We start from the raw sequence: 24,924 nt of genomic DNA on the forward strand, positions 1-24,924 counted from the left end.
CATAAACATTATATATTGCTTTTTTAGGTCTTTAAACTTTATCATACTGCAGATATTCTGCAACTTGCATTTTTGAGAATGATACATGCTGATTAATATAGTGGTGTGTGTGTGTGTGTGTGTGTGTGTGTGTAACTGCAAAGTGTCCTGTTGCAGAGTGGGAAACCTTTTCTGCAAAGGGCCAGAAGGTAAATATTTTAGATTTTACAGGTCTTTTTTTTTATGTAGGTCTGTGTCACATATTCTTTTTTTTTTAATTTTTTTTGTTTTTTTAACAACTCTTTAAAAATGTAAAAGACAATACAAAAACAGGACATTATTTGCCTATCACTGTCCTGCTATATGACTATAACACTATTTATCCATTCTTTTTTTTTTATTTATGTGTCTCCCTGGGTCTCAGGTTCTTCTTCTATGAAGTAGAAGTGACAATATTTGCCTTGCTTACCTCCTTAGGAGGGTAAGGCAGATAATGGATATGAAAGTGCCTTGATATGTTAAAAACAAACAAAACAACCAAACCTGTTGCTATCCAGTTGATTCCGACTCATGGTGACTATTATGGTTTGAATTGTGTCTCCCCAGAATATGTCTTCTTGGCTTGGCCATGATTCCCAGTATTGTGTGGCTGTTTTCCATTTTGTGATATGATGTATTTATCCTAACCAAAAAAAACCAAACCTATTGCCGTCGAGTCGATTCTGACTCATAGCAAAGGTGTGAAACAGTAGAACTGCCCCTTAGAGTTTCCAAGGAGCGCCTGGTGGATTTGAACTGCCAACCCTTTGGTTAGCAGCCATAGCACTTAACCACTACACCCACCAGGTTTCTGTATTTATCTTATGTGTTATAAATCCCCTGTGACGTTAATGAGGGGGGATTAGAGGCAGTTATGTTAACGAGGCAGGACTCAATCTACAGGATTAGGTTGTATTTTGAATCAATCTCTTTTGAGATATAAAAAAGAGAAGCGAGCAGAGAGACAGGGGGACCTCGTACCACCAAGAATGAAGAAGCAGGAGGGGGCATGTCCTTTGGACCTGTGGTCCCTGTGCTGAGAAGCTCCTAAACCAGAGGAAGATTGATATCAAGAACCTTGCCCCAGAAGCGACATAGAAAGAAAGCCTTCCTTTCCCTGGAGCTGGCACCCTGAATTTGGACTTCTAGCCTTCTAGACTGTGAGAGAATAAATTTTTCTTTATTAAAGCCATGCGCTTATGGTATTTCTGTTACAGCAGCACTAGATAACTAAGACAGTAACCCCATGTGTTACAGAGTAAAACTGAGCTCCATAGGATTTTCTTGGCTGTAATCTTTATGGGAACCCTGGTGGCGTAGTGGTTAAGTGCTACGGCTGCTAACCAAAGGGTCGGCAGTTCAAATCTACCAGGCGCTCCTTGAAAACTCTATGGGGCAGTTCTACTCAATCCTATAGGGTTGTTAGGAGTCGGAATCGACTCGATGGCACTGGGTTTGGTTTTTTTTTTTTTTGGTTTATCTTTATACAAGCAGATTGCTAGGCTTTTCTTCCACAGTGCTGCTGGGTGGGTTCCAACCAACCTTTTGATTAGTTGTTGTTGTTGTTGCTAGTTGCCAGCAAGTTGATTCTGACTCATAGTGACCTTTGTGTGCAGAGCAGAACTGCTCGATAGGGTTTTCAAGGCTGTGACCTTTTGGAAGCAGATACCTGGGCCTGTTTTCCTAGGAGCCTCTTGGGTAGGTTGGAACCACCAGTCTTTCTTAACCTTTTGTACCACCTATGGACCATTAAAATGTTAGAAGGGCTGTTCTATTCTTTCCCTTCCATCTCAGCTCACTTTTCCCTCCTTTCTCTCCCTTTTCCTTTCCTTTTTCTGGCCTAAGTAGGTTCTGAATTGAATTTTCATGAAAAAATACAGGAACTTACTGAGAAATCTAGACGGTCCAGACACATGGGAAAATACTGTTCGGTAATTGAGGACTGGGGAGGCCTGAGCCCAAAGAGTGTAGTGTTACATTCTTACCTGGAGGTTTCTCCACAGCTCTGGGACATCACTAGATGTGACATTCAGGAGGCACACCCTCATTCTAGTTATCTTCTTAGCTGGAACCCAGCTGCTACTTTGTTTAAAGGCTCTGGGTCAGGATCTTGAGCTGGTGGCCTGCTCTGCCACCAAATAGCTGTGTGACCGAGCTGATGTCACAGTATTTGTTTCTTCATCTATAAACTGCATATATCAACACAGCTTTTATAGGATTGTTATGAAATTAAATGAGATATGCTGAAAACATTGGTATGTGGTGTAGGCCCTTGGCGAGCATTGGTTGAATCTGAGATGCTCAGTAGAGGTTAATTTGCTGTATTATTAATCATGTATTTATTATAGAGAGTCCCCTTTAAGGGTCTCTGGACTAGACAGCAAGTCTGCAAAGGACATGTGCCTGTATTATTTTTGTGTGTACACAGCACTGATAACTTCAATGAATTTTGATGAAATTTATTCTGTTTTTGGCTCCTTCTCTGATCTTAATGTAAAACAAACAGCAGTGCATTATTTTTTCTTTATGCAAAGATTTTTGGTAATAAATTTAATTTCTTTAATAGATATACAGCTATAAATATTTTTACTTTAATCTTGTGTCAAGTTTGGTAAATTGTATTTTTCAAAGAATTTGCCCAGTAGAACTAAGTTTATTGAATTTACTGGCAAAAAGTTGTTAATGGACTATTGCCTTATGTATTTACTGCCTGTAGGACTGTAGGATATCCCTAATTTCTAATAATGGTAATTCATGCTCTCTCTCTCTCTTCTTTTTTTTTTTTTAAATAATGTTTTATTGCATTTTCAGTAAAGGTTTACACAGCAGTTTAGCTTCCCATCCAACAATTTTCTACATGAGTTGTTTAGTGACATTGGTTACATTCTTCATAGTGTGTGAATTTCCGTTCTGGTTGTTTCATTTCCATTAATCTAGTTTCCCTGCCCACTTACATTCTCTTGTTTTAAAGTAATTGTTCACTGTTTGGTCTCATATAGGCGATTTTTTAAAGGAACACAGTTCTTACAGGTGATATTCATTATTTTTTCAGTCATTTTGATATTTAACTACAAGGTGACCTCAGGGGTTATTTCTGGTTCAAAGTTCGAAGAGTATCTTAGGGCAGTAGTCTCAGGGAGTTCTCCAGTCTCAACTAGTCTGGTAGGTCTCTCTCTCTCTTTTTTTTTAAGGAATTCGAAGTTCTGTTCTACATTTTCCTCCCATTTAATCAGGGCTCATCTATTGTGGCCCTGATTAGAAGAACGGTCGGTAGTGGTAGCCGGACACCATCTAATTCTTCTGGTCTCAGGGTAGATGAGGCCATGGTTCGTGTAGACTGTTCGCCTTGTCGACTAATTTCTTCTTTGAGTCTTTGGGTTCCTTCTTTTTCTTTTGCTCCGCATGAGTAAAGACCATTCTCTTTCGTTTTGATCAGTCTAACCTAGGGGGTTATCAATTTTGTTGATCTTTTCAACAAACCCAAACCCAATTTTTGTGTGTCTACTTTTCAAACTTTCCCAGAGTAAGCACCTGAATTGGAGAAAAAATTAGTGCCCCTCATATGTTACTGCAAACACCTTTGTTTTTTAATGCCTTAAGCATGTGTCTAGTAGTACCTAGTGACTACTGGTGACTGGCATGTGGACAAATTAAAGACTTTTTAAGAAATTGAACTGAATTAACATTTTTATTTCTCAGTGGTGACATACTCAATCTTTCTGCATCCACTGCAGTCACAGATAACCCAGGCTGCAGCGTAGAGGAACGAAAGGTTGGCTTAGGGCTAGAGATTTGCAGATGGGCAAGGGGAACACATGGAAAGGGCCAAACTGGCTCACATAGCTATGTTAATGTGGATAATAGTCATTGGTATTGCTGGCCTTTCCTCGTTAAGGCTGAGTCTTCAGTTTTTCAGCACATACTAGACTGAGAAAGAAGATTTAGAGAGCCAATTCTTACATTTCTAGAGATGAGTATAGTTTTTAATGTTTGCTTCAGATTGGAAGCTATTTCTGGTGTTTCTAATTGTGCTTCGAGAGACCTAGAAGTAATCTGGACTCAGTGTACAGAATGAAATTGAATTTTCTCTGCGGAAAATAATATTAAATAAAATTCAAAGCATCTTATGACAAGGTTATTATGATGTCACATATTGTTCATTATGTTTAGGAAAAAGTAAGACACTAAATTCATGACATTAGAACCTCTGAGAACTGGCTACTTTGAGTTGGACTTAAGGACATTCAGTTGTTAGTATCTACTCTGTGAACATTTTCTGTGTTCTTACTGTGTACGTGGACCAGGATCCAAATATCAAGGATAATTAAAGGACGTGTACACAGTGATGAATATCTAGAAAGGATCTAGAAAACTTGCTATTTTTTTTAATTTCAAAGTTTTCTTGTTCATTTTTCAAAGGATGTTTGAATTATTTTAGTTAATCCTTATTAAAAAGGATGATAATATATTGAGCAGAGAGTTGGTTAACTGGTTTCATCTATTTGAAAGTAGGAGTGAATAGCAGAACACATGTGCCGTGAAACTACAAAGGGAATGAAAATTTCTGGGTATTTAATTTTCTGGTTAGACATAGGCCAGCCAGAAATACTATTTTGCTTGTGTATATTTCATCCTTACTATTGAAAATCTTTTTTTAAGTGCATTTGTTATCTTTCCACCCTTCTTTGAAGAAGATCGCATACATATTAGAAACAAGCTTTAAAGCCAGTATCCATTTGGAATATGTTTGTAGCATATGGTTCTGTAAATGAAGAAGATATGTAAAACTGATTTCGATACAGTGGTTTTAAAAAAAAAAATAGTACATTCTGTTATCAATTAATTTATTCAGCAAATATTTAATACCTGTGCCCTGGTGGCACAGTGGGTAGAGTGATTGCTAACCAAAAGGTTGGCAGTTTGAAACCACCAGCAGCTCCGCTCTGCTTCTGTAGAAATTTACAGCTTTGGAACCTCTTTGGGGTCGCTATGAATTGGAATCAACTTGACGGCAGTGGATTTGGTTTGGGTTTTTGTGTGTGCCAGGCAGAGGATCCCTGTTGGTGCAGTGGTTAAGTGCTTAGCTGCTAACCGAAAGGTCAGAGGTTTGAACCCACCAGCCACTCTGTGGAAGAAAGATGTGGCAGTCTGCTTCCATAAAGATTTACAGCCTTGGAAACCCTATGCGGCAGCTGTGCTCTGTCCTATAGGTCTCTGTGAGTTGGAATCGACTCAGTGGCAATGGGTTTGGGTTTTTTTTTTTTTTTTGTATGTGCCAGGCACTATACTTGATGCAAGGCATCAGTGAACAGAACAGAAATCTCTGTCTTTGTCAAGCTTGTATTCTATCAGGGATATGAATTTAATCTATGTTTCTTTTATCTAAAGCAGAGCATTGGTTGATTGGCAGATTGGCTAAATGTGGATTATTTGAAGTTTGAGGTTATTTTAAAAGTTTTAGTTACAAAAATGTCATTGTAGCTTGTTTTCTTCTTACCCTAAGGTTGGTTTAGGTGTATTGTATTTGAATTTGCTCCAGTGTGAATGTTTCTCAAACCTCTGCTCCATGTTAGATGCCTGTGATTTAGATCCTATACTGCTTTCATCAGCCTATACCCATATGAATTTATTTGACTATTGCAAATCCAAGAAAGAAGTGACTTGTGTATATCTGATAGTTGACTAGAAGATCTGGTACTTTTCTTTATTAGAACTCCTAAGAAAGATTGCGTTGAGTGATTTTCGGCACCAAAGAGCAAGCATTTTCAGCTATACTCAGTATTTTTATGTATATGTATGTGTGTGTGTGTGTGTATATATATATATATAAAATCTTTGATAGCAATCCAGGGAGCCCTGGTGGTGCAGTGGTTAAGTGCTTGGCTGCTAACTGAAAGGGTCAGTGGTCTGAACCCACCAGCCGCTCTGGAGGAGAAAGATGTGGCAGTCTGTTTCTGTAAAGATCACAGCCTTGGAAACCCAATGGGGCAGTTCTACTGTGTCCTATAGTGTCACCTGTAGGTCAGAACTGACTCGACAGTAGTGGGTTTATAGCAATCTAAATAATGGTCTGCACTATTGTGCAATAGTATGTCAACGTGTAAGACAGTGTGAAGCCTATAAGACTTCAGAACGAGTTCATATCCATTCCTCCTAAAATCAGCTCTCCTCCAAATGTACTGGAAAAATGCTTTCATGTCACCTCCAAGAGCTTTCATTCAGGCTTGGCTTTTGCCAGGTGTAGACTCCGGTTTTCTTTTTTGCCATGTGGCCACAAGTCAATAGAAGTTTCTTAGGGCTACTCACTGGGAAGACACAAACTTCCCACCCACCTCCACACACAGGAATGCGTTGTCAGGGCTGTGCTTGAGTTCATTGGAGCATGCAATGCTGTTTATATACCTTTGCAGGTTTCCTTCTAGAGACTACGGTTGAAGAATCCAGCATAGGACCCTCTTTGATTCCTCACCCACATAGTGCAGCTTAGAATTGGAGACACTGAGCAGTTAGAAGCACACACAGAAGAACTGGGGTCTTTTCTGTGGGTCCAAGCCATTCACTCATTCATGCATTTAATTAATTAATTAATTAATTACGTCTTACCTATTTTCAAAAGATTCTCATGCTGCTTGTAACTATGGAAACATGTAAAAATTGACCATTAAATAAGGAGAGCAGAACAAAGCATTTGAAAAGAGGGAAGGGAAGACAGATTTGAGGAAAAAGTTATACTGAGGATTATTGTGGGAGTTAACAGATTAGTGGAGGCAAGCATGTGTGTGCAAATGTTTGTGAGTGTCTGTGGTTTGAGTGTTGAAGGCAAGGCAGAAAATGCAAGAGGTTATTTCAGTCATGGAGGGTCAAGTGACCATGTGGATTATTTACAAAGTTCATTGTGTATCAGTAATTTTATTTTAAGAGAGTCTACCACGCCTTACCTAGCTAAGAATCTGCAGCAGAATGGAGAACCTCTGTCTTTGGGTTCTGAGTGGTCCTGTTACCATTATCTGTTAGATAACCTGATAGAGAGCCCCACACACGGGTCCAGGTACTTATTTCCTTGGTCTGGCTATCAAGGGCAAGGGTTTTCTTTTTTCTAACTCAACTCACTGATGCCCCCTCTTTTTGCCTGAGGCAGGATGATAAGGAAGGAGGAGAACAAGTTGCCAGGGCAGATAGAGGGGTCTGCCCTGCTTCTTTCTGATCATTGGTTCTGACTTGGGAGGAGATTCCCAGAAACCAGCTTAACACAGTAAGGCTCACCCATTCCAAGGGGCCTGGAGAACATGATTTCAGGAGGTCTTTACATATAAAATACTCGTATAATAAAGAGTAGATATGAAATTTGGGCTCAGTGGAAGCAAGGAAGAATTGGGCAACTCCAGAAAGTACACTGGGGAGATTCTCCAGACTCCTTAAGGCCTTGGGCAGTTTTAAGGGTAGCAGACCTCTGCTTCTTGATTCCTGTTGATAAAAGAGAAAAAAATTGGAGCTGCGACCACTGTTAGGAAAATGTTGTTGAGTGTCGTCGAGTGGATTCTGACACACAGTGACCCTGTGTGAGAGAGGAAAATTGCCATATAAGGTTTTCTTGGCTGTAATCTTCACAGAAGCAGATCGCCAGGTCTTTCTTCCATAGACCAGCCGGGTAGGTTCAAACTGCCAACCTTTCAGTTAGCAGCTGAGCACTTAACCGTCAAGACTTAATTATATTTATTAGGCAGAAGAGCCTCCTAGAGTAAGACTGCCTGCTAGCTGAGTGATCCCTCGACAGTTATTTAACATCTTTGTGCCATCTGTATAATGACCCCGATAACAGTGTTTACTGTATAGAACTGTTGCTGGAATTGATTAGTACCTGTAAAGTTTCTTACAACAGTCCCTGGCACAGAGTAACAGTGCAGTAATTCTTTTGAGCGTAAGAAACTGGTGGGATTTTAGTTCTGGAAGAGGTCTTACTCAGTTTCCTTCGGCAAGAAATCAAAAGATGTCTGGGAGAGAAATAGCAAAAGAATTCAGGATCTCTGTGGATTGTGAAGTATATAGTAATAATCACATTATGTGGGCTATGACTCATGGGCCATAATATTTGTTTTGACACTTCTGAACACTACTACTAAACGAGATGTAAATATGTATTGAAGGAAAAGTCGTTAATTTCTGGCTAAATATCTGATAAATTGGCAGGTGTTCAAGATGGACTTTGGTAACAGTAAGATCTTAGTCACTAAGGTGTACTTTACAGTATTAGTAGGTCATGCTGGATATACCTGTAGAATTAGTTTTGCTATAGTGCTCTATGTAGGATTATATACTATGTTTGCTTTTTACTTGGTATTTTGCCAGGATAAAGAAGGACAATAGCTATGAAACAAATTTGTGATAATAATGAAAGGGTAGTCTTCTGCCTTAAAAAATTCCATCTGAAAAAAACATTTATTGATTGCCTATTAGGTAGACTAGTAGTGCATTTAGATTTTTTAAGTAAACATTTTTACTGAAATATAAAATGTATACAGAAAAGCATATTCATCATAAGTATGAAACTTGATGAATTATCAAAAAGTGAATGTGCCCATGTACTGTCTATCCAGGTCAAGACACAGAAGAGTACCAGCACCCCAGAAACCTCGCTTGTGCCATGTTATGGATTGAATTGTGCCCCACCCCCAAATGTATGTCAACTTGGCTAGGCCATGATTCCCAATACTATGTGGTGGTCCTCCATTTTGCAATCTGATGTAATTACCTATGTGTTGTAAATCCTAACCTCTATGGTGTTAATGAAGCAGGATTAGAGGCAGTTATGTTAACAAAGCAGGACACAATCTACAGGATTAAGCTGTATCTTGAGTCAACCTCCTACCACCAAGAAAGAAGAGCCAGGAGCAGAGCATGTCCTTGGGACCCAGGGTCCCTGTGCTGAGAAACACCTAGGCCCAGGGGAAGACTAATGACAAAGACCATCCCCCAGAGCCAAGAGAGAGAGAAAGCCTTCCCCTGGAGCTGGCACCCTGAATTCGGACACCTAGCCTCCTAGACTGTGAGAGAATAAATTCTTGTTTGTTAAAGCCATCCACTTGTGGTATTTCTGTGGTAGCAGCCCTAGTTAACTAAGACAGAAATTTGGTACCGGGAGCGGGGTACTGCTCTAACAGATACCTAAAATGTAGAAGTGATTTTGAAACTATGAATGGATAGAGGCTGGAAGAGTTTTAAAGTGCCTAACAGTAAAAGCCTAGCTTGCCTTGAAGAGACTGTTGGTGGAATTATGGACATGAAAGGCAATTCTGGTGAGGGCTTAGAAGGAAGTGAGGAGAGTTGTAACATCAGAGATGGCACAGATGGCGATAAGCAGCAACAGAGAAAAGGCAGCACTAAAACCAGGAAACTGGTTTGATGTCTTAGTCATCTAGTGCTGCCGTAACAGAAATACCACAAGTGGATGCCTTTAACAAAGAGAAATTTATTTCCTCACAGCGAAGTAGGCTAAAAGTCCAAATTCAAGGTGTCAGCTCTAGGGGAAGGCTTTCTCTCTCTGTTGGCTCCAGAGGAAGGTCCTTGACCTCAGTCTTCCCATGGCTGAGGAGCTACTCAGGCACAGGGACCCCAGGTCCAAAGGACACGCTTTGCTTGCAGTGCTGCTTTCTTGGTGGCATGAAGTCCCCAATCCTCTGCTTGCTTCCCTTTCCTTTTATCTCTTGAGAGATAAAAGGTGGTGCAGGTCACAGCCCAGGGAAACTCCCTTTACCTTGGATCAGGGAGGTGACCTGAGTAAGGGCAGTGTTACAATCTTGAGTCAATCTCTTTTGAGATGTAAGAGAGAAGCAAGCAGAGAGACAGGGAGACCTCCTACCACCACGAAAGAAGAGCCAGGAGTGGAGCACATCTTTTGGACCTGAGGTCCCTGCACTGAGAAACTCCTAGACCCAGGGGAAGATTGATGACAAGGAATTTTACCCAGAGCTGACAGAGAGAGAGAAAGCCTTCCCCTGGAGTTGGTGCCCTGAATTAGGACTTCTAGCCTCCTAGACTATGAGAGAATAAATTTCTGTTTCTTAAAGCCACCCACTTGTGAAATTTGTTAAAGCAGCACTAGATAACTAAGACATGCCCCTTCTTAGTCACTTTTGCTACCCTCCTTTTTAAAGTACAAAGCCAACTTCGTGCCATAGATTAGTTTTGCCTATTTAATTTTTTAAATATATATATATATAAATGCAATCTACCATATTTATTTTTAGAAGTCTGGCTTCTTTTGCTCAACACTATCTTTGTTATATTTATCCATGTTGTGGCTTGTAGCCAAAGTTTGTTCTTTATCGTTGCTGTGTTGTATTCCATTGTATGAATGTATCACAACTAATTGATCCATTTTACTGTTGATTGATATTTAGGTTATGTCCGGATTGGGACAATTAAAATAATAGTGCTGTAAACAATCTTGTACATACTATTTAGTGTGTGTGTGTGTAGGCAGTTAAGAGCTCAGCTGCTAACCAAAAGGTTGGCAGTTCAAATCCATTAGCTGCTCCTTGGAAACCCTATAGGGTGGGTCTACTCTGTCCCGTAGGGTCGCTATGAAACGAAATTGACTAGACTATGATGGGTTTTTTTTTTGCTCATACACACACACACACACACATATGCGCATATGTGTTCAGCTTTAGTAGAAACTGCCGAAGTGGTTATACCATTTTATACTCCCACCAGGAATGCATGACAGTTCCAGTTGTTCCACATCTTTGCCAACAGTTTGGTTTTACTTTTAGTAATTTAGTGGGTGTGTAGTAGTATCTCTTTGTAGTTTGAATGTGTATTTCCTGATGACTAATGAGGTTGAGTGTCTTTTCATGTGTTTAAGGTCTATTTTGATATTGGTGTATGTGTACAAGTACCTGTTCAAATCTTCTTGCCCATCTTAAAAACTAAGTTGTGTTTATCATTTTGGTCACTGTTCGTACTTTCTTATCTCTCCATGCTTCCATGTGGGATCATTTTCCTTGGAATTAAAATGCTAAGTTTACTCTTTCCTTTAGAGCAGTTCTGCTGTGACAGATTCTCTCATTTTTTAATGGAATGTCTTTCTTTTATCTTTATCGTTGGGTATAGAAGTCTGTTTTAGTGATTATTTTCTTCCCACTTTGAGGTTGTCATTCCTTTGTCTTCTGCTTTTCATTATTTCTGTTGAGAAGTCACTTGCCATTGTTATTGTTGCTTCTTTGAAGTTAATCCATTTTTTGTTTATTCATTTCTGACCACTTTTAAGATTTTCTCTTTGACTTTGGTGGGCAGCAATTTTGCCATGATGTGCTTAATTGTGTTTTTCTTTTTATTTATCTTTCTCAGGGTTTGTGGCATTTCTTGAATCTGTGGCTTGATAGCTTTGTCAGTTTTGGAAAATTCTCAGCTTTTATTTCTTCAAATATTGCTTCTGACCCATTCTATTTCCTCTCTTTTTGGAATGTTTTTACTTTTCTATAAGTTTCTCATGTTTTTTGCATCTCCATCTGGAAAGTTTTGTTTGTTTTTGTTTTTTACTTTCCTTCTAGTTTACTAAGTGTCTTTACAGTGTGTCTAATCTGCTCTTAAACCTATCTGTTGATGTCCTATGAGGGCATTGGTGGCTTAGTGGTAGAATTCTCACCTTCTTTGCAGGAGACCCAGATTTGAGTCTCAGCCAGTACACCTCATGTACAGGCATGACCTGTCCATCAGTGGAGGCTTTCATGTTACTGTAATGCTGAACTGGTTTCAGTGGAGCTTCCAGACTAAGTTGAACTAGGGAGAAAGGCCTGGCAACCTATTTCCAAAAATCAGCCAGTGAACACCCTATGGATCACTGTTATCTAATCTACAACTGACCACGGGGACAGTTCAGGACCAGGTTGTACATGGTTCCATTGTGTACGGGGTTGCCATGAGTCAGGGGCCTATTTGACAGCAACTAACAACAACAAAAAAAATTTTTTTTTAACAACAAACAACAGAGTCCCTAGGTGGTGCAAATGGTTAACATGCTCTGCTACTAACTGAAAGATTAGAGGTTCAAGTCCACCCAGAGTCATTTCAAAAGACAGGCCTGGTGATCTACTTCTAAAAAATCAGCCATTGAAAACCCACTACTCTGACACACATGGGGTCGCCATGAGTCAGATTCGACTCGCTGACAACTGGTAAACTGGTTGATTTCCTAAATGCAAATATTGTATTTTTCAGTTCTAAAGTTTTTGTTTGAGTTTTTAAATAGTTTTCAGTCTCTTCTAATTCCCCTTCTTGTCATATAATTTATTGAGCATATTAATTATAGTTATTTTTAATACCATATCAGATAATTCCAATATCCGTATTTCCTATGGGTATGTTTTCATGCTTGGATTTTGACTTTTTTTTTTTTTTGCTGTTGGTGGTATGATTTGTTATTTGTAATTCAATGTCATATATTTATAAACCCAAAAAACTGAGATAATTTGAGGTTCTGGATGAGTTATATTTCTTCAGAGAGATTTTACTTTTGTTTCTGGCAGGAAGTTGAACTAGATGCAGATCAGCTCGATTCAATCAAATCTTGAGTCAATTGGAAACTATACTTAAGTATTTTGTATGGGCTTATCTATTTCGGTCCATCCTTACTCCTAGGGTCTAGCGCTTCAAGTTTACACTCAAAAGCATTGGGTGTATACCAGAGCCATTTTACAGCCCGAATGTCAATATTTGCCCCCTCCCCACCAGCTTTAGGAGACTTCTAAAAGCTGTGTTCAGTTTCTTTGTCTCTCAGTACCTGAATTCTTATGGGCAAATGCCTTAAGGCAGAAAGCAGCCTCAGATATTGAATCCTCTTTTGGAACTTTTCTTCTCTCTGAGATCTTATCCCCGCAAATCCTCACTGCTTTGGTAGGTCTCTGACGCCTTCAAACAGATGTTTGTCTAGTTGTTCTTGGCAGGAGTATTGGTTCAAAACAAGCTAATCTGCCATTGCTGGGCATGGAAATCCTCATTTTGCTTTTCAATGCCCTCATTTTTTAGGGAATCAACAAGTGTGAGAAGATGGAATTATACTAATTTTTTTCTCAATTTAAATGCATGTTGATGACTGTGGGCAAGGCTACTCTTTCTATGCCTAAATTAGTCTATGCAGATCAGGCCTTTGAATTATGGAAGACCTTTTGGGGGCACATGTGTGACAATGTATAACCTATTATAAGTTTGAACCATAGTTGAGAACCAAAAACAGAATCTGTGGCAGCAACTAGGGGCAGAGGAGCTGATCATAATTGTCTCAGTCATCTAGTGCTGCTATAATAGAAGTACCACAAAGAGAAATTTATTTGCTCACCGTAAAGTAGGCTGAAAGTCCAAATTCAGGGTGTCAGCTCCAGGGGAAGGGTTTCTCTCTTTGTCGGCCTTCTTGTCAATCTTCCCCCAGTCTAGGAGCTTCTCCACGCAGGGACCCTGGGTCCAAAGGACGTGCTCTTCTCCTGGCACTGCTTTCTTGGTGGTATGATGTTCCCCTTCTCTGCTAGCTTCCCTTTCCTTTTATCTCTTGAGAGATAAAAGGTGGTGCAGGCCACACCCCGGGGAAACTCCCTTTACACTGGATCAGGGAGGTGACCTGGTAAGGGTGTTACAATCCTACCCTAATCCTCTTTAACATAAAATTACAATCACAAAATGCAGGACAACCACAGAATACTGGGAATCATGGTATATTCAAGTTGATACACACATTTTTGGGGGGACATAATTCAATTCATGACAGTAATAATGGTCTCTCTCATTCTTAACCTCTTTATCAACAGCTTGCTGACCAGTTTTCAGGGCCTGAGATAGAAAAAGCAGAACAAGGGATTCTAGAATAAATGTCTGATGCTAACCCCAGGGAATAGGCCATGGAATCTATCAAGAACATTGATCTGAGTAACTAGCCAGGCAGACACAACACTTCTAAGATAATCTAGATATGTGTTAATTCCTGGTTGGGACCCACATTCTGAAGCCACACTTAGCTTCCTTAGTCACTTGAATGGTCCTACATCTCCCTGTTTTGTGGGCCTCTCATTTACTCTAAAAAGAGAATTTGTAGAGTGTAGACTTAAATCTCAAAGACCTTTCCTAAGTTTGATCCTACTTTTCAAGTAATGGGGCCCTGGCAGCACAGTGGTTAAGAGCTGTGGCTGCTAACCAAAAATGTCAGCAGTTCGAATCCACCAGCCACTCCTTGGAAACCCTGTGGGGCGGTTCTACTCTATCCTATAGGGTTGCTATGAGTTGAAATCAACTCAACAGCAATGGGTTTTTTTTGTTTTTTGGTTTTCTAGTAGTAGAGGAGACAGGTGCAATATCTTGATTGAGAAAGGCACATGGAGGCAGATGTATTTGCATAAGAAGTCTGTAACTTCAGAAGTCATCTTCTGATAAGGGGCTTTGAGAGTTCACATCGTTCACTACAGTTATGTCTGTGGGAGATTTGGAGCTTAAGTTCTTCATTCATTGTTGAAAAAAAGGGCAGTTAATAGCTTGTGCACTTTTCATGTATTCATTCATTCAGCATACATATCTTGATTACCTGCTTTGTACTAGGCACTGTGAATGGTACTGGTGGTAAAAATAGAAACAGGCAAGTAAACCAAAGGTACCAAGTGATAAGATAAAGGTATACGGAGGTGGCTTGAGGTCTCAATAGAGTAGCAGTTAACTGAGCTTGGAAGAGTATTGAAAGCAGCTAGTACAACTGAGTGAATGTAATTGAATAAAGGCTCAGGGAAGCCATCATTAATGAGGTGACACTTTAACTGAAACTTGAAGAACAAATAGGGGTTAGCTGGACAGACAAATAGTAGAAATAGGAAGGCTGGTGGCAGGGAAACAAATCAGTTAGGATCCTGGGGCAAAAGCCATTTGAGAGTTAACAAGTGACAGTTAAAAACAGAAGTGGTGTTGGTGGGGGGTAACTTAGAGTAGTGCTTCTCAAACGTTAATGAGCGTTACAAGTCATCTGGAGAATCTTGTCAAAATACAGTCTGACTCAGTGGGTCTGAGGTGAGGGTACTTCAGTGCTGAAGCTGCTGGTCTATGGGTCACACTGAGTAGCAAGGACTTAGGGATCTATTGGATGGGATGAGAGAGGAAGGTGAAGAGTCCTAGCTAACATACAGATTTCTAGATAGGACGGTCTAGAGGTGACAGTGTCATTGACTGCTAGAGGAAACGTAAGAGGAGATTTCTAAGGCAAGATAAGCTTTGCTCCGTTTTTGTTTTAAATGCATCTATGAGATGTATAGGAAGAGAAATATGGTAGGCCCTCGGATACTGAAGACTGCATAGAAGGAGAAAATAAAACCATAGTTCTTGAGTGGGAAGAGAAATATGTGCCTATGAAGGAGACTGAGAAGGGGCCACAAGGAAACTGAGAAGAGGATTACAAGAAAATGCTGTGATCATTACCCTAGCAAGAGTTTCAAGAAAGTGAGGGTGAATAATATCAAATGTTGCAAAGAGGTCAGGGAAGAGAACTTAAAGGAATTCATGGGATTTGGACATTAGGATGCCATTGTAACCCAGAGAACAGTTTCAGTACAGTGGCAAGACCAGAATCCAGACTGCAAGGAGTTGAATATCAGGAACTGAGTGTTTTGGTTAGAGACAATGCAAGAGGGCTGGCTGAAAAGTGTCAAAGAGGGCCCAGTAGTAGACAGAAAGAAGTGCAGTGTAAAGGAAGGGCTCCTTCCTCCCTCCCTCCCTTCCACCTTTCCTTCCTTTTAGATTCATTATCATCAAAAGTTCCCAACATGCAAAACGACCGAGAGGATGTTATAATGAACCCCCATGTATTCATCACACAGCTTCAACGAATATGTACTTTTTTGCCAATGAAGGATGGTTTTTTTGGATGCATACTTGTAGTTGTTAGGTGCAGTCGAGTCAGTTCTGACTCATAGAGACCCTATGTACCACAGAACAAAACACTGCCTGGTCCTGCGCCATCCTCACAATCGTTATGCTTGAGCCCATTGTTGCAGCAACTGTGTCAGTCCATCTCGTTGAGGGTCTTTTTCTTTTCAGCAGACTTAGGCACATTCATACACTCAGGAAAAAAAAAAGCAGGGAGGGAGCAGTTGAAGATTTAGAAGACAAAGATGATGACAGGTGATGGAGCAAGGTTCTTGAGAAGGAGGTAAGTGATGGAATGTGGTACAGGTGGAGAGCCAGGCTTTAGACAGTAAGAAAGACACTTTGTTTACTGAGTTGAGAGGAAAAGAGGTAAGAATCACTGTCCCTCTGAAATCTGGTTAAAATTCCAGTTTCCAGAAGTTTACTGGGCTTATTACTTCCTCTAGTTTCCCTCTGCCACTGCAGTCCATATCAGGCTGCTGCAGGTCCCCCTTGAAGTCATTCACTAATTTTTATGAAAAATCTGTTTCACTCAAGCATTTTGTGAGTCCAGTCACTTTACTAATGTTGGGTAAAGGACTTAGTTTTAACCTAAGTAAGGTGGCCTTTGTCCTTGGCTCTGTAGAAATGACCCTTGGAATAATTGGGGTACGTTGGTCAGGGACTTTCAAGCTGTACCTGAGAATTTGTGCTGGCAAGTAGGATCTGGCCAGACCAGAAAAGACTCACCTGGGAGGCTGACATCAGCTAGCCTCAGGACGCATGAGTTAGCTTGTCATGCAGGCCTGACCTATGAAATCCCAGAATGCTAAGGCTTAGAGAGCTTCCTAGATGGCAAGAACATCTGTTCTCGGGAACATAGCATGTCCTTTGGGATATGGAAGTTTTGTGGTTGGTAACCCTACCAAACCTTGCCCTATGTATTTCTTCATTTGTATCCTTTTTGGTTATAATAAACCTGTAGTCATAAATATGGTATATTCTCTGTGAATTCTGTGAGTCCTTTCAGTGAATTATTGAACCCAAAGGGGCAGTGGGAGCCAGGAGGTCAAAAAGTAAGGGTGTTGTCCCTCCAGCCAAAGAGTGAACAGGCCCATGGAACAAAGCAAGACTGGAGGGGCGCACCAGCCCTGAGGCGGGGTCTGGAGGGCAGGAGGGAACAGGGAAGCTGGTAATAGGAACCCAGGGTTGAGAAGGCAGAGTGTTGACATGTCGTGGGGTTGTTCACCAATGTCATACAACAATGTGTGTACTGACTGTTTGATGAGAAACTAGTTTCTTCTGTAAACCTTCATCTAAAGTTCAATAAAATAAATAAATAAATATAGGGCACCTATAAAAAAAAAAAAAAGTAAGGGTGCTGTGCGGACTCCTCAGCTTGCAGCTGGCATCCTGAAGGAGTAGTGGGAAACCAGCTCCAGATTGGTGGCCACAGGCCAGAAAGTTGGGGTGTCATGCAGATTTCCCAAACTTGAGGCTGGTGTCTGCCTATTTGGCAGTCTGAAGGATGGTATTCTTTTAACTTGTGAGCTCAGACCTAGCTCTGGGTGGCTAGGGTCAGAGAGAGAGTGCCATGGAGGAGGCTGGCAACAAGGATACAGAAGTGGGAATGTGAGGACCGGATCAATCTCCACATTATGGGGGTTGGATTCATGTTGATTCTTACTGTGCAACTAAAGATCTGAGGTATATAGAGGGTAGTTGCATTACAGAGAACAACCTTCTACCCTCCTCCATCTTGAGGGCAGCCTCCCTTACCACTCCAAAGCAATAGAGAAATTGTTCCCTTTGTCTTACAGATAGAATTCCCTTTCTAGGAGGAATCCTGGGAAATAAAATGTTCTCTGTGACTTTGCATAAAGATTATGCTTATAGTGTCAAGTCAGGAAATGAGCAAATTTATGCTTAATGGTAACTATTTTCTCTGTGAAGTAGGGAGAGAGTTTTTTTTTTGGAAAGAGTTCATTTGGCTGGATTTGTGCAGGAGAAGGCTTTTAGAGTGTGGCAAGGGTTTGGAATATTGCTAAAACCTTTAAGCTTTGCCTAAAGTGATGTCTTGCCTTCTAAAAAAATAATAAAAACAGCACCCCGCCACACACACACCTAGGAATTGAGAATAGGGTTAGTAGTGAACGTTAGACTTCTATGAAAAAAAAAAGTGCCTCTTAAATGGGTGGGACTGCCAACTGATCCCCTTCGTATTGACTTTGGGAGGATAAGGTTAGGAGATTGTGTCAAGCAACTTTCCTCCATATAAATCAGAATAAGTGAGTATCTGCGTGAGCATCAGCCTAGTCATTCATTATATAACAGCTTAATCCTAGAGGGAAAAATGTACATGCCGAGAATTTTGTAAAAGCTTCTTGTCCTCCAAATGTATCTCCCTTTCTGGCACCCTTTCTATCTGTGACATTATGCAGTGAGCACCCAATGTAAAAGTGATGATTGAAGTCAGTGATTTCTAGATAATTTCTCTGTACTCCCTGAAGACTTCAGCAGTTGATTGCTACTAAGCACCAATTGACTAATTCTCTTGATAGAGAAAAAAGATGTAATTTGGAAATAACTGACCTAACAAGAGAAAAATGGCTAGATGTTTAAAAAATTATTTGGGTCCTTGTATTGTGAAAAGAAATAAATAATTTGGAGTTAAAATACCATAAATATAACAATATAAATAGTGCATGTGCATGAATATATAATTGTGTATTTTAATTCTTTATGCTTAGTGTATCTTCTGCACTTAAAGTTTCTTATAGTGGAGAAAACATAAGGGCTAAAAAAGATTGACTACTGTATCCTTTCAGTATAGAAATTTGTGACCACAAATATAAAAATATATCCCTAATATGTATTGCTTTAAAATGTTCTGGTAAATTAACATCTCAGAAAAAAAAAAAAGAAATCAGTCCAATTACTTTTCATTCTACTCCTGTGATGGTGCACCAAAAGGGTATGCGAAAACTTGATGCTTTGAGTAAAACTGAGCTTCTCCCAGGCAAATAAATACCAAAGCTTCATAGTTTTTGTGACCATGAAATGTAGATGTTTTTCCATTGTTTCAGAACTTAAATAAGAAAAATATCATTTTATTCCCATATATTTAACATTATACATTTAGGTAGAGAAAACTATGTTACAAGGATGATGTTAGACAGACATTGCATTTTAAGAAGTAGACATGGAAGGCATTATCATCCCAATTTTATGTGTGAGGAAACAGCCCAGAGAGGTTGTAATTTTCCCAGTGTAAGCTAGTGAGATAAGAGTAGAACCTGAGGTAGGCTCTTGGTTCTCAGCTCAAAACCTTGCCTCCCTTACCTCCTTGCTCCAATATTTGAAGTTGCTGGAACCCTGTATTAAGTGATACTTCCTTTTTATCACACAGTCTGTGCTCATGGATTGGTAGTACATTTCTTACATATTAGAATTCAAGACCAGCAATGTTGTGGTCTTGAACATGGTGCCATGCTTCATTTAAATGAACCACATCTTGTCCCTGCAAACTGCTCCTTCTTATAAACTGGAAAAACTCATTATCCATAAGTCATTTTAAGAAATAAACAGCTAGAATTGAGACTTCTTGAGACATTAAGGCCTTTCAGCCCAAGACATATTGACTCTCAGTAACAGTAGTGTTCTTATTTCATCAGCTCTGTGCAGAATTTAAGAATACAACAGAAGAGTAAGGAAAGTGAACATTCTGTAGTCAACATATAAGTAACAAAAGTTCTGCAGATAGAGAGGAGCTCACTAGGCAATTTGTTACTGAGTCCCATCTGTTAAGGTACCTATTACTGTATGTGTTGAGGGGCATCAAGAAGAAATATCAGACACGGTCTTGGCTCCCCAGGAGCTTATCAGCCAATTGAGGAAACAAAGCATACCATGTGAAGGACTCTACATAGTCAGACAGATTGAGATCTGATCAGGAAGTTGTCTTAGTTTAAGTTGCTCCTGAAGCATACCATGAGACAAGAATTTGAGGACATGTAGTTATTTTGGGAGGTGAAGGGAACACCAACGTGAGAGAAGGGAAGTGAAGCAGGGAAAAGAAGGCAGCTAATAAAGGTTACATTATTAAGACAACTTTGTTGTTGTTACCTGATGTCAAGTTGATTCCAACTCATGACAATCCCACTTGTGCAGAGTATAACTGCTTCATAGGGTTTCTAAGGTTGTGACCTTTTGTAAGCAGATCACCAGGCCTGCCTTCCAAGGTGCCTCTGGGTAGGTTGGAACTGCCAGTCGTTTGGCTTGTAGTCAGACGCTTAACCATTTGTCCCACCCAGGGACTCCTTAAGACAGCTATCACATAGAAATTAATCTATCACATAGAAATTAATCATATGAGGAAACACTGGGAAGTGGTATAGAACACATACCTTGGAGTTATTCTACCCAAGAGGTGGGGGAACTAAGGTAGTTATACTACAGCTTTCATCAGTCATTATTTGAGAGCTGTCCCAGGGGTATTAATTCCCCAGTACTTCAGCCTACCGGGCACCTGGGCAAAGCAGCCTTCCACAGTTCTAGAAAAATCCCTCAGGCACACAGTGATGCATATACTGACAGCTGAAAGTCAGCTCGTGCACATAAAACAAAAGAGTCCAAGGAATATGGGCAGAGAGCTGACAGCATAACTGCCACAATAAGATTCTTGGTGGAGGCGAGACTTGAAAGTGCTCTTTTTTCTTTTCTCTCCAGGCCTCTTCATGACTCTGTCCCTGTTGTCCATTGTGTATGGAGCCTTGCGCTGTAACATCCTAGCCATCAAGATCAAGTATGATGAATACGAGGTCAAAGTGAAGCCTCTCGCCTACGTCTGCATCTTCCTCTGGAGGAGCTTTGAGATTGCCACTCGAGTTGTGGTCCTGGTACTCTTTACCTCTGTTCTGAAGACCTGGGTGGTGGCCGATGTATTTGTCAACTTCTTGAGCTTCTTCTTGTACCCCTGGATCCTCTTCTGGTGCAGTGGCTCCCCGTTCCCTGAGAACATCGAGAAAGCACTTAGTCGGGTGGGCACCACCATTGTGCTATGCTTCCTTACCTTGCTGTATGCTGGCATCAACATGTTCTGCTGGTCGGCTGTGCAGCTGAAAATCAACAGCCCAGACCTCATTAGCAAGTCCCAGAACTGGTACCGGCTGCTGGTGTACTACATGTTGCGATTCATTGAGAATGCCTTCCTCCTCCTCATGTGGTACCTTCACAAGACCGACATCTACATGTATGTGTGTGCACCTCTCTTGATTCTGCAGCTGCTCATTGGGTACTGTACAGCCATTCTCTTCATGCTTGTGTTCTATCAGTTCTTCCACCCTTGCAAAAAGCTCTTTTCCACCAGTGTTTCTGAAGGCTTTCGGGCATGGTTTAAGTGTGTCTTCTGTGCCTGCAGGCATCAGAGATCCTGCCAGTTAGCAGGAAAGACAGACCAAAGGTCATCCGAAGACAGAGATGAGACACCTTCTAGCAGTAAAATCAGTTCTGTGCCCAGCCAGATCTTGAACACCGACGAGTTCTGCTCTGTTTAACAGGACCTGGGGTCTCCTGGGATACAGGCGTCTTGTTTTCTGGCTTGATCCCTGTTCTTCATAGAAGCAGTGAGCTCTGCATAGATAACAAAGCAGGAAGCTAGTTCTTAACTCTCGTGGGCCTGTGGGCTTCTCTCCTTTATAGAGCTCTTGGGTGCGTGGAAACCACAAAGAGAAGCCAAGAAAACCTCTGTATGTTGGAGGAAGCTGGCCAAAGCACCACAATTCACAAGTGACCATGTTTTTCCAGGCATTACTGGCCTTTTCACTGACAAGGTACCATAGACTGTTGTCACACTGCAGAACATTAACCCATGAAATCGGAATTGGACTGGTTCGATCCATCAGGTCGGATGAGGAGAGGCGCTTTCTTGTTTTCAAGTCTTCTGGACTGCAGACCTGCGTAGCCTGATGATTTATTATCCTGAGCATAGTTTTTGCCCAAGAGCTCTCCTGCTGATCAGAGAAGGTTACTGGGGTTTTGCCATCAGCAACATCATTTCTGTTGGAGTTTAACAGGAGGGCTGTTCAAGTTTTTATTTATTTATTTTTTAATGGACAGATGCCCCATTTTCATTTAATCAGGCCCTTTTGTATATAAACAGCTATAACCACCTTGGCATGCCATCTCTGAGTTCCAGTTGATTAAAGAGCCTAGATTTGGAGATTTTATTCCCAAGGATCCATCAATGCAAAACTGAATTCTAAATTTGGTTATGAAAGTGGTGGGATTTTAGGCAAGTTATATTCCTTAGATATGCTGAAGAAATTCTAGATCAGGAGTGTCTTAGTCATCTAGTGCTGCTATAACAGAAATACCACAAGTGGATGGCTTTAACAAAGAGTTTATATCCTCGCAGTAAAAAAACAAAACAAAACAAAACATTGCCGTCAAGTCCATTCCGATTCATAGCAACCCTATAAGGGCTAAAAGTCCAAATTCAGGGTGTCGGCTCCAGGGGAAGGCTTTCTCTCTCTGTCAGCCTTCTCATCAATCTTCCCCCAGACTAGGAGCTTCTCTGCGCAGGACCCTGAGTCCAAAGGATGCGTTCTGCTCCTGGTGCTGCTTTCTTGGTGGTAGGAGGTCCCCCTTCTCTGTTTGCTTCCCTTCCCTTTTTATCACTTGAGCATTAAAAGGTGGTGCAGACCACACCCCAGGGAAACTCCCTTTACATTGGATCAAGAATATGACCCAGGTAAGGGTGGTGTTACGATCCCACCCTAACCCTCTTTAACATAAAATTACAATCACAGAATTGAGGACAACCACACAATACTGGAAATCATGGCCTAACCAAGTTGACACATATTTGGGCGGCGGCGGCGGGGGGGGGGGGCATGATTCAATCCATGACGAGGAGGGTTGTTAAAACATCATAATTATGGAAACTTCTCAAAGAGTTCTTACCATCTCAGGATGGTTGAAGATATGAATCTCCTAGAAGGTAGATTTAAACCTTCTCAAGGTTTCAAGGTTCAAGCCTGTCCTACAATTCTGGGAAATTTCTGGTAGAATTTTCTAGGATTTGTCTTCTTAAAAAAGAAAAGAAAAGAAAGCTCACAGTCTTCACTGCCCCCTTCCTTGCCTGCCAGGAATGTTTTAGAAAAGTTACCTTGTTTAACTTAAAAATTTCTAGAAAACCCCACAGAAATCTCTCACCTAGTGCACATACATAGGGCATTTTGATTTTCATTATTTGAGAGATTGACTTCAGAAACGTTTAAATTATAAAAAGAGATGAAATGATCAGAAGATTTTTGTCTTTCATTGAATGCATTTTCATTTGACATAACAGTGAATTCATTTGGACAAGATCTCCAATTTTATTCTCTTACACCCTCATATCCTCTATAATTTCTCCTTCAATCTGGTACTTTATTTGTTTCACAAAAAGGGATTTGTACGATATCCTCAATTGTTTTGGAAAAATGCCTGGATGTAGGGCCATCATTTCTACCATTAAAACGGTGACAGTGAAATGCCTAGAAACAGGTTAAGATCATACTGATTTAGGATAAGGATTAGAGGAAAATCTGAGCACCTACTTATGGACTCTATTTTTACCAGGATGAATAGGGATCCACTTCTCTGACTCTATTAAAGTACAAAACATTTATCTGGCCATCTCACTTCTGCTAATTCTTAAAAAATTCCTGTTGGTGTTGAATTTATAAGTAATTTCATACACAACCAAAACAAAACACAATTTGACGATCAATTCCCAGTACATTCAGAGATCAATGAAACAGTAACTATTCTTTAACAGGGCATACATATTGCGTAATATTTTTATACAATCCCATAAAAATATATCTGTAACCTCCTAAACCGCAGAGCCTCCATTTTATTTTTATGAGTTATTTTTTTTCTCCTTTGAAATTCTCTTGGTTTAATCGATATTTGTGGTTTAATTTTATGGGGACATCTAGGCAGCAGATAATTTTTTTTTAATTTTTTAACCAAATAAGAATAAAACTACAAATCATCTATGTTCTCCCTGTTAGAACATGATCTGTCACTTGCCCTATTTTAATAGGCCTAAATTAAGTAGTGAACCTACATAATCAAAAGGATACTTCATACAACATACACTCCCGATGTAGACATATATATATGTATGTATGTATATTCACATATGTGCATAGATATGCGCTTGTAATACATAAAAGCACCCTTGAAAATACATAACGACTGTGAGTAAAATAAAGCTAAGATGTTGAATCATATTTTTGTGGTTATTTCCTAATTAGCAAAAGGGCTTGATGATGATTAAGAGAGTATAAGGCCATTCCTAAGCCATCTCAAGTATTTCTTTACATCAAACCAGTTAGCTGTGTTCATTGACACCAAGTATTTTCAAGCTGTTTTGTGAGAAAGACATCCTTGAAGCTTTACAGTGGCCTCAGGTCATGCAGCGGGTGTAAGGAATGGGAGCAGCTACCAGCTGGTCACTGACCAGGTTGAATATTGCAGATCAATCAAGGTTGATGGCCTAAGGACTCCTAATCACTGAACTTTCTGACCCAATCCATCCAGTGCTCTCATAGCCAGTCTTTCATAGGACGGGTTAAAAATGGTAGCTTGATGGCAATGGTTTTTTTTTTTTTTTTTTTGAGCAGGAGTTGTGGTCAGAATTACACAGGCAGAAGGACAGTTGTACATCCCAGACTTGGTTTGGAAGACTAGCTCAAGAACCATTACAAAATCTGAACCCCCAAATAACATTTTTAATTACTTTAATGTAGAAGACAGGTAATCATCTTGAGCAGCCCCAAACCAAACTAACAGTGATGGTCTGTAAGATTCCCAAAGCCCAACTTACACATGTATAAGGACATGTGATTTGGTGATTAAATTGGACATTTTCTCAATTTTAAGTATTGATATACAGATACTCCAGCTTTGGAGAAATGGAGTCTCATTCCCTTTGGAAGAAAGAAATTACTACTTTTTTCCTGTCAAAAGCCATGGTGAACTGAG

The 24,924-nt window shown here is 40.3% G+C and overlaps 1 protein-coding gene across 1 annotated transcript in view; it reads left to right on the plus strand.

The window, feature by feature from the left end:
* XK (X-linked Kx blood group antigen, Kell and VPS13A binding protein) overlaps positions 1 to 23,900 on the plus strand; it is a 50,834-nt gene extending 26,934 nt beyond the window's left edge. The window contains exon 3 of the mRNA XM_003422168.3: positions 20,617 to 23,900. Coding sequence (XP_003422216.2) covers positions 20,617 to 21,443 — 827 coding nt within the window. The 3' untranslated portion in view covers positions 21,444 to 23,900. The remainder of the gene's footprint in view (positions 1 to 20,616) is intronic.
* The last annotated feature ends 1,024 nt before the right edge of the window (positions 23,901 to 24,924 follow it).

This window comes from Loxodonta africana, chromosome X (genome assembly GCF_030014295.1).
Source record: "Loxodonta africana isolate mLoxAfr1 chromosome X, mLoxAfr1.hap2, whole genome shotgun sequence".
In the NCBI taxonomy this organism is placed as follows: domain Eukaryota; kingdom Metazoa; phylum Chordata; class Mammalia; order Proboscidea; family Elephantidae; genus Loxodonta; species Loxodonta africana.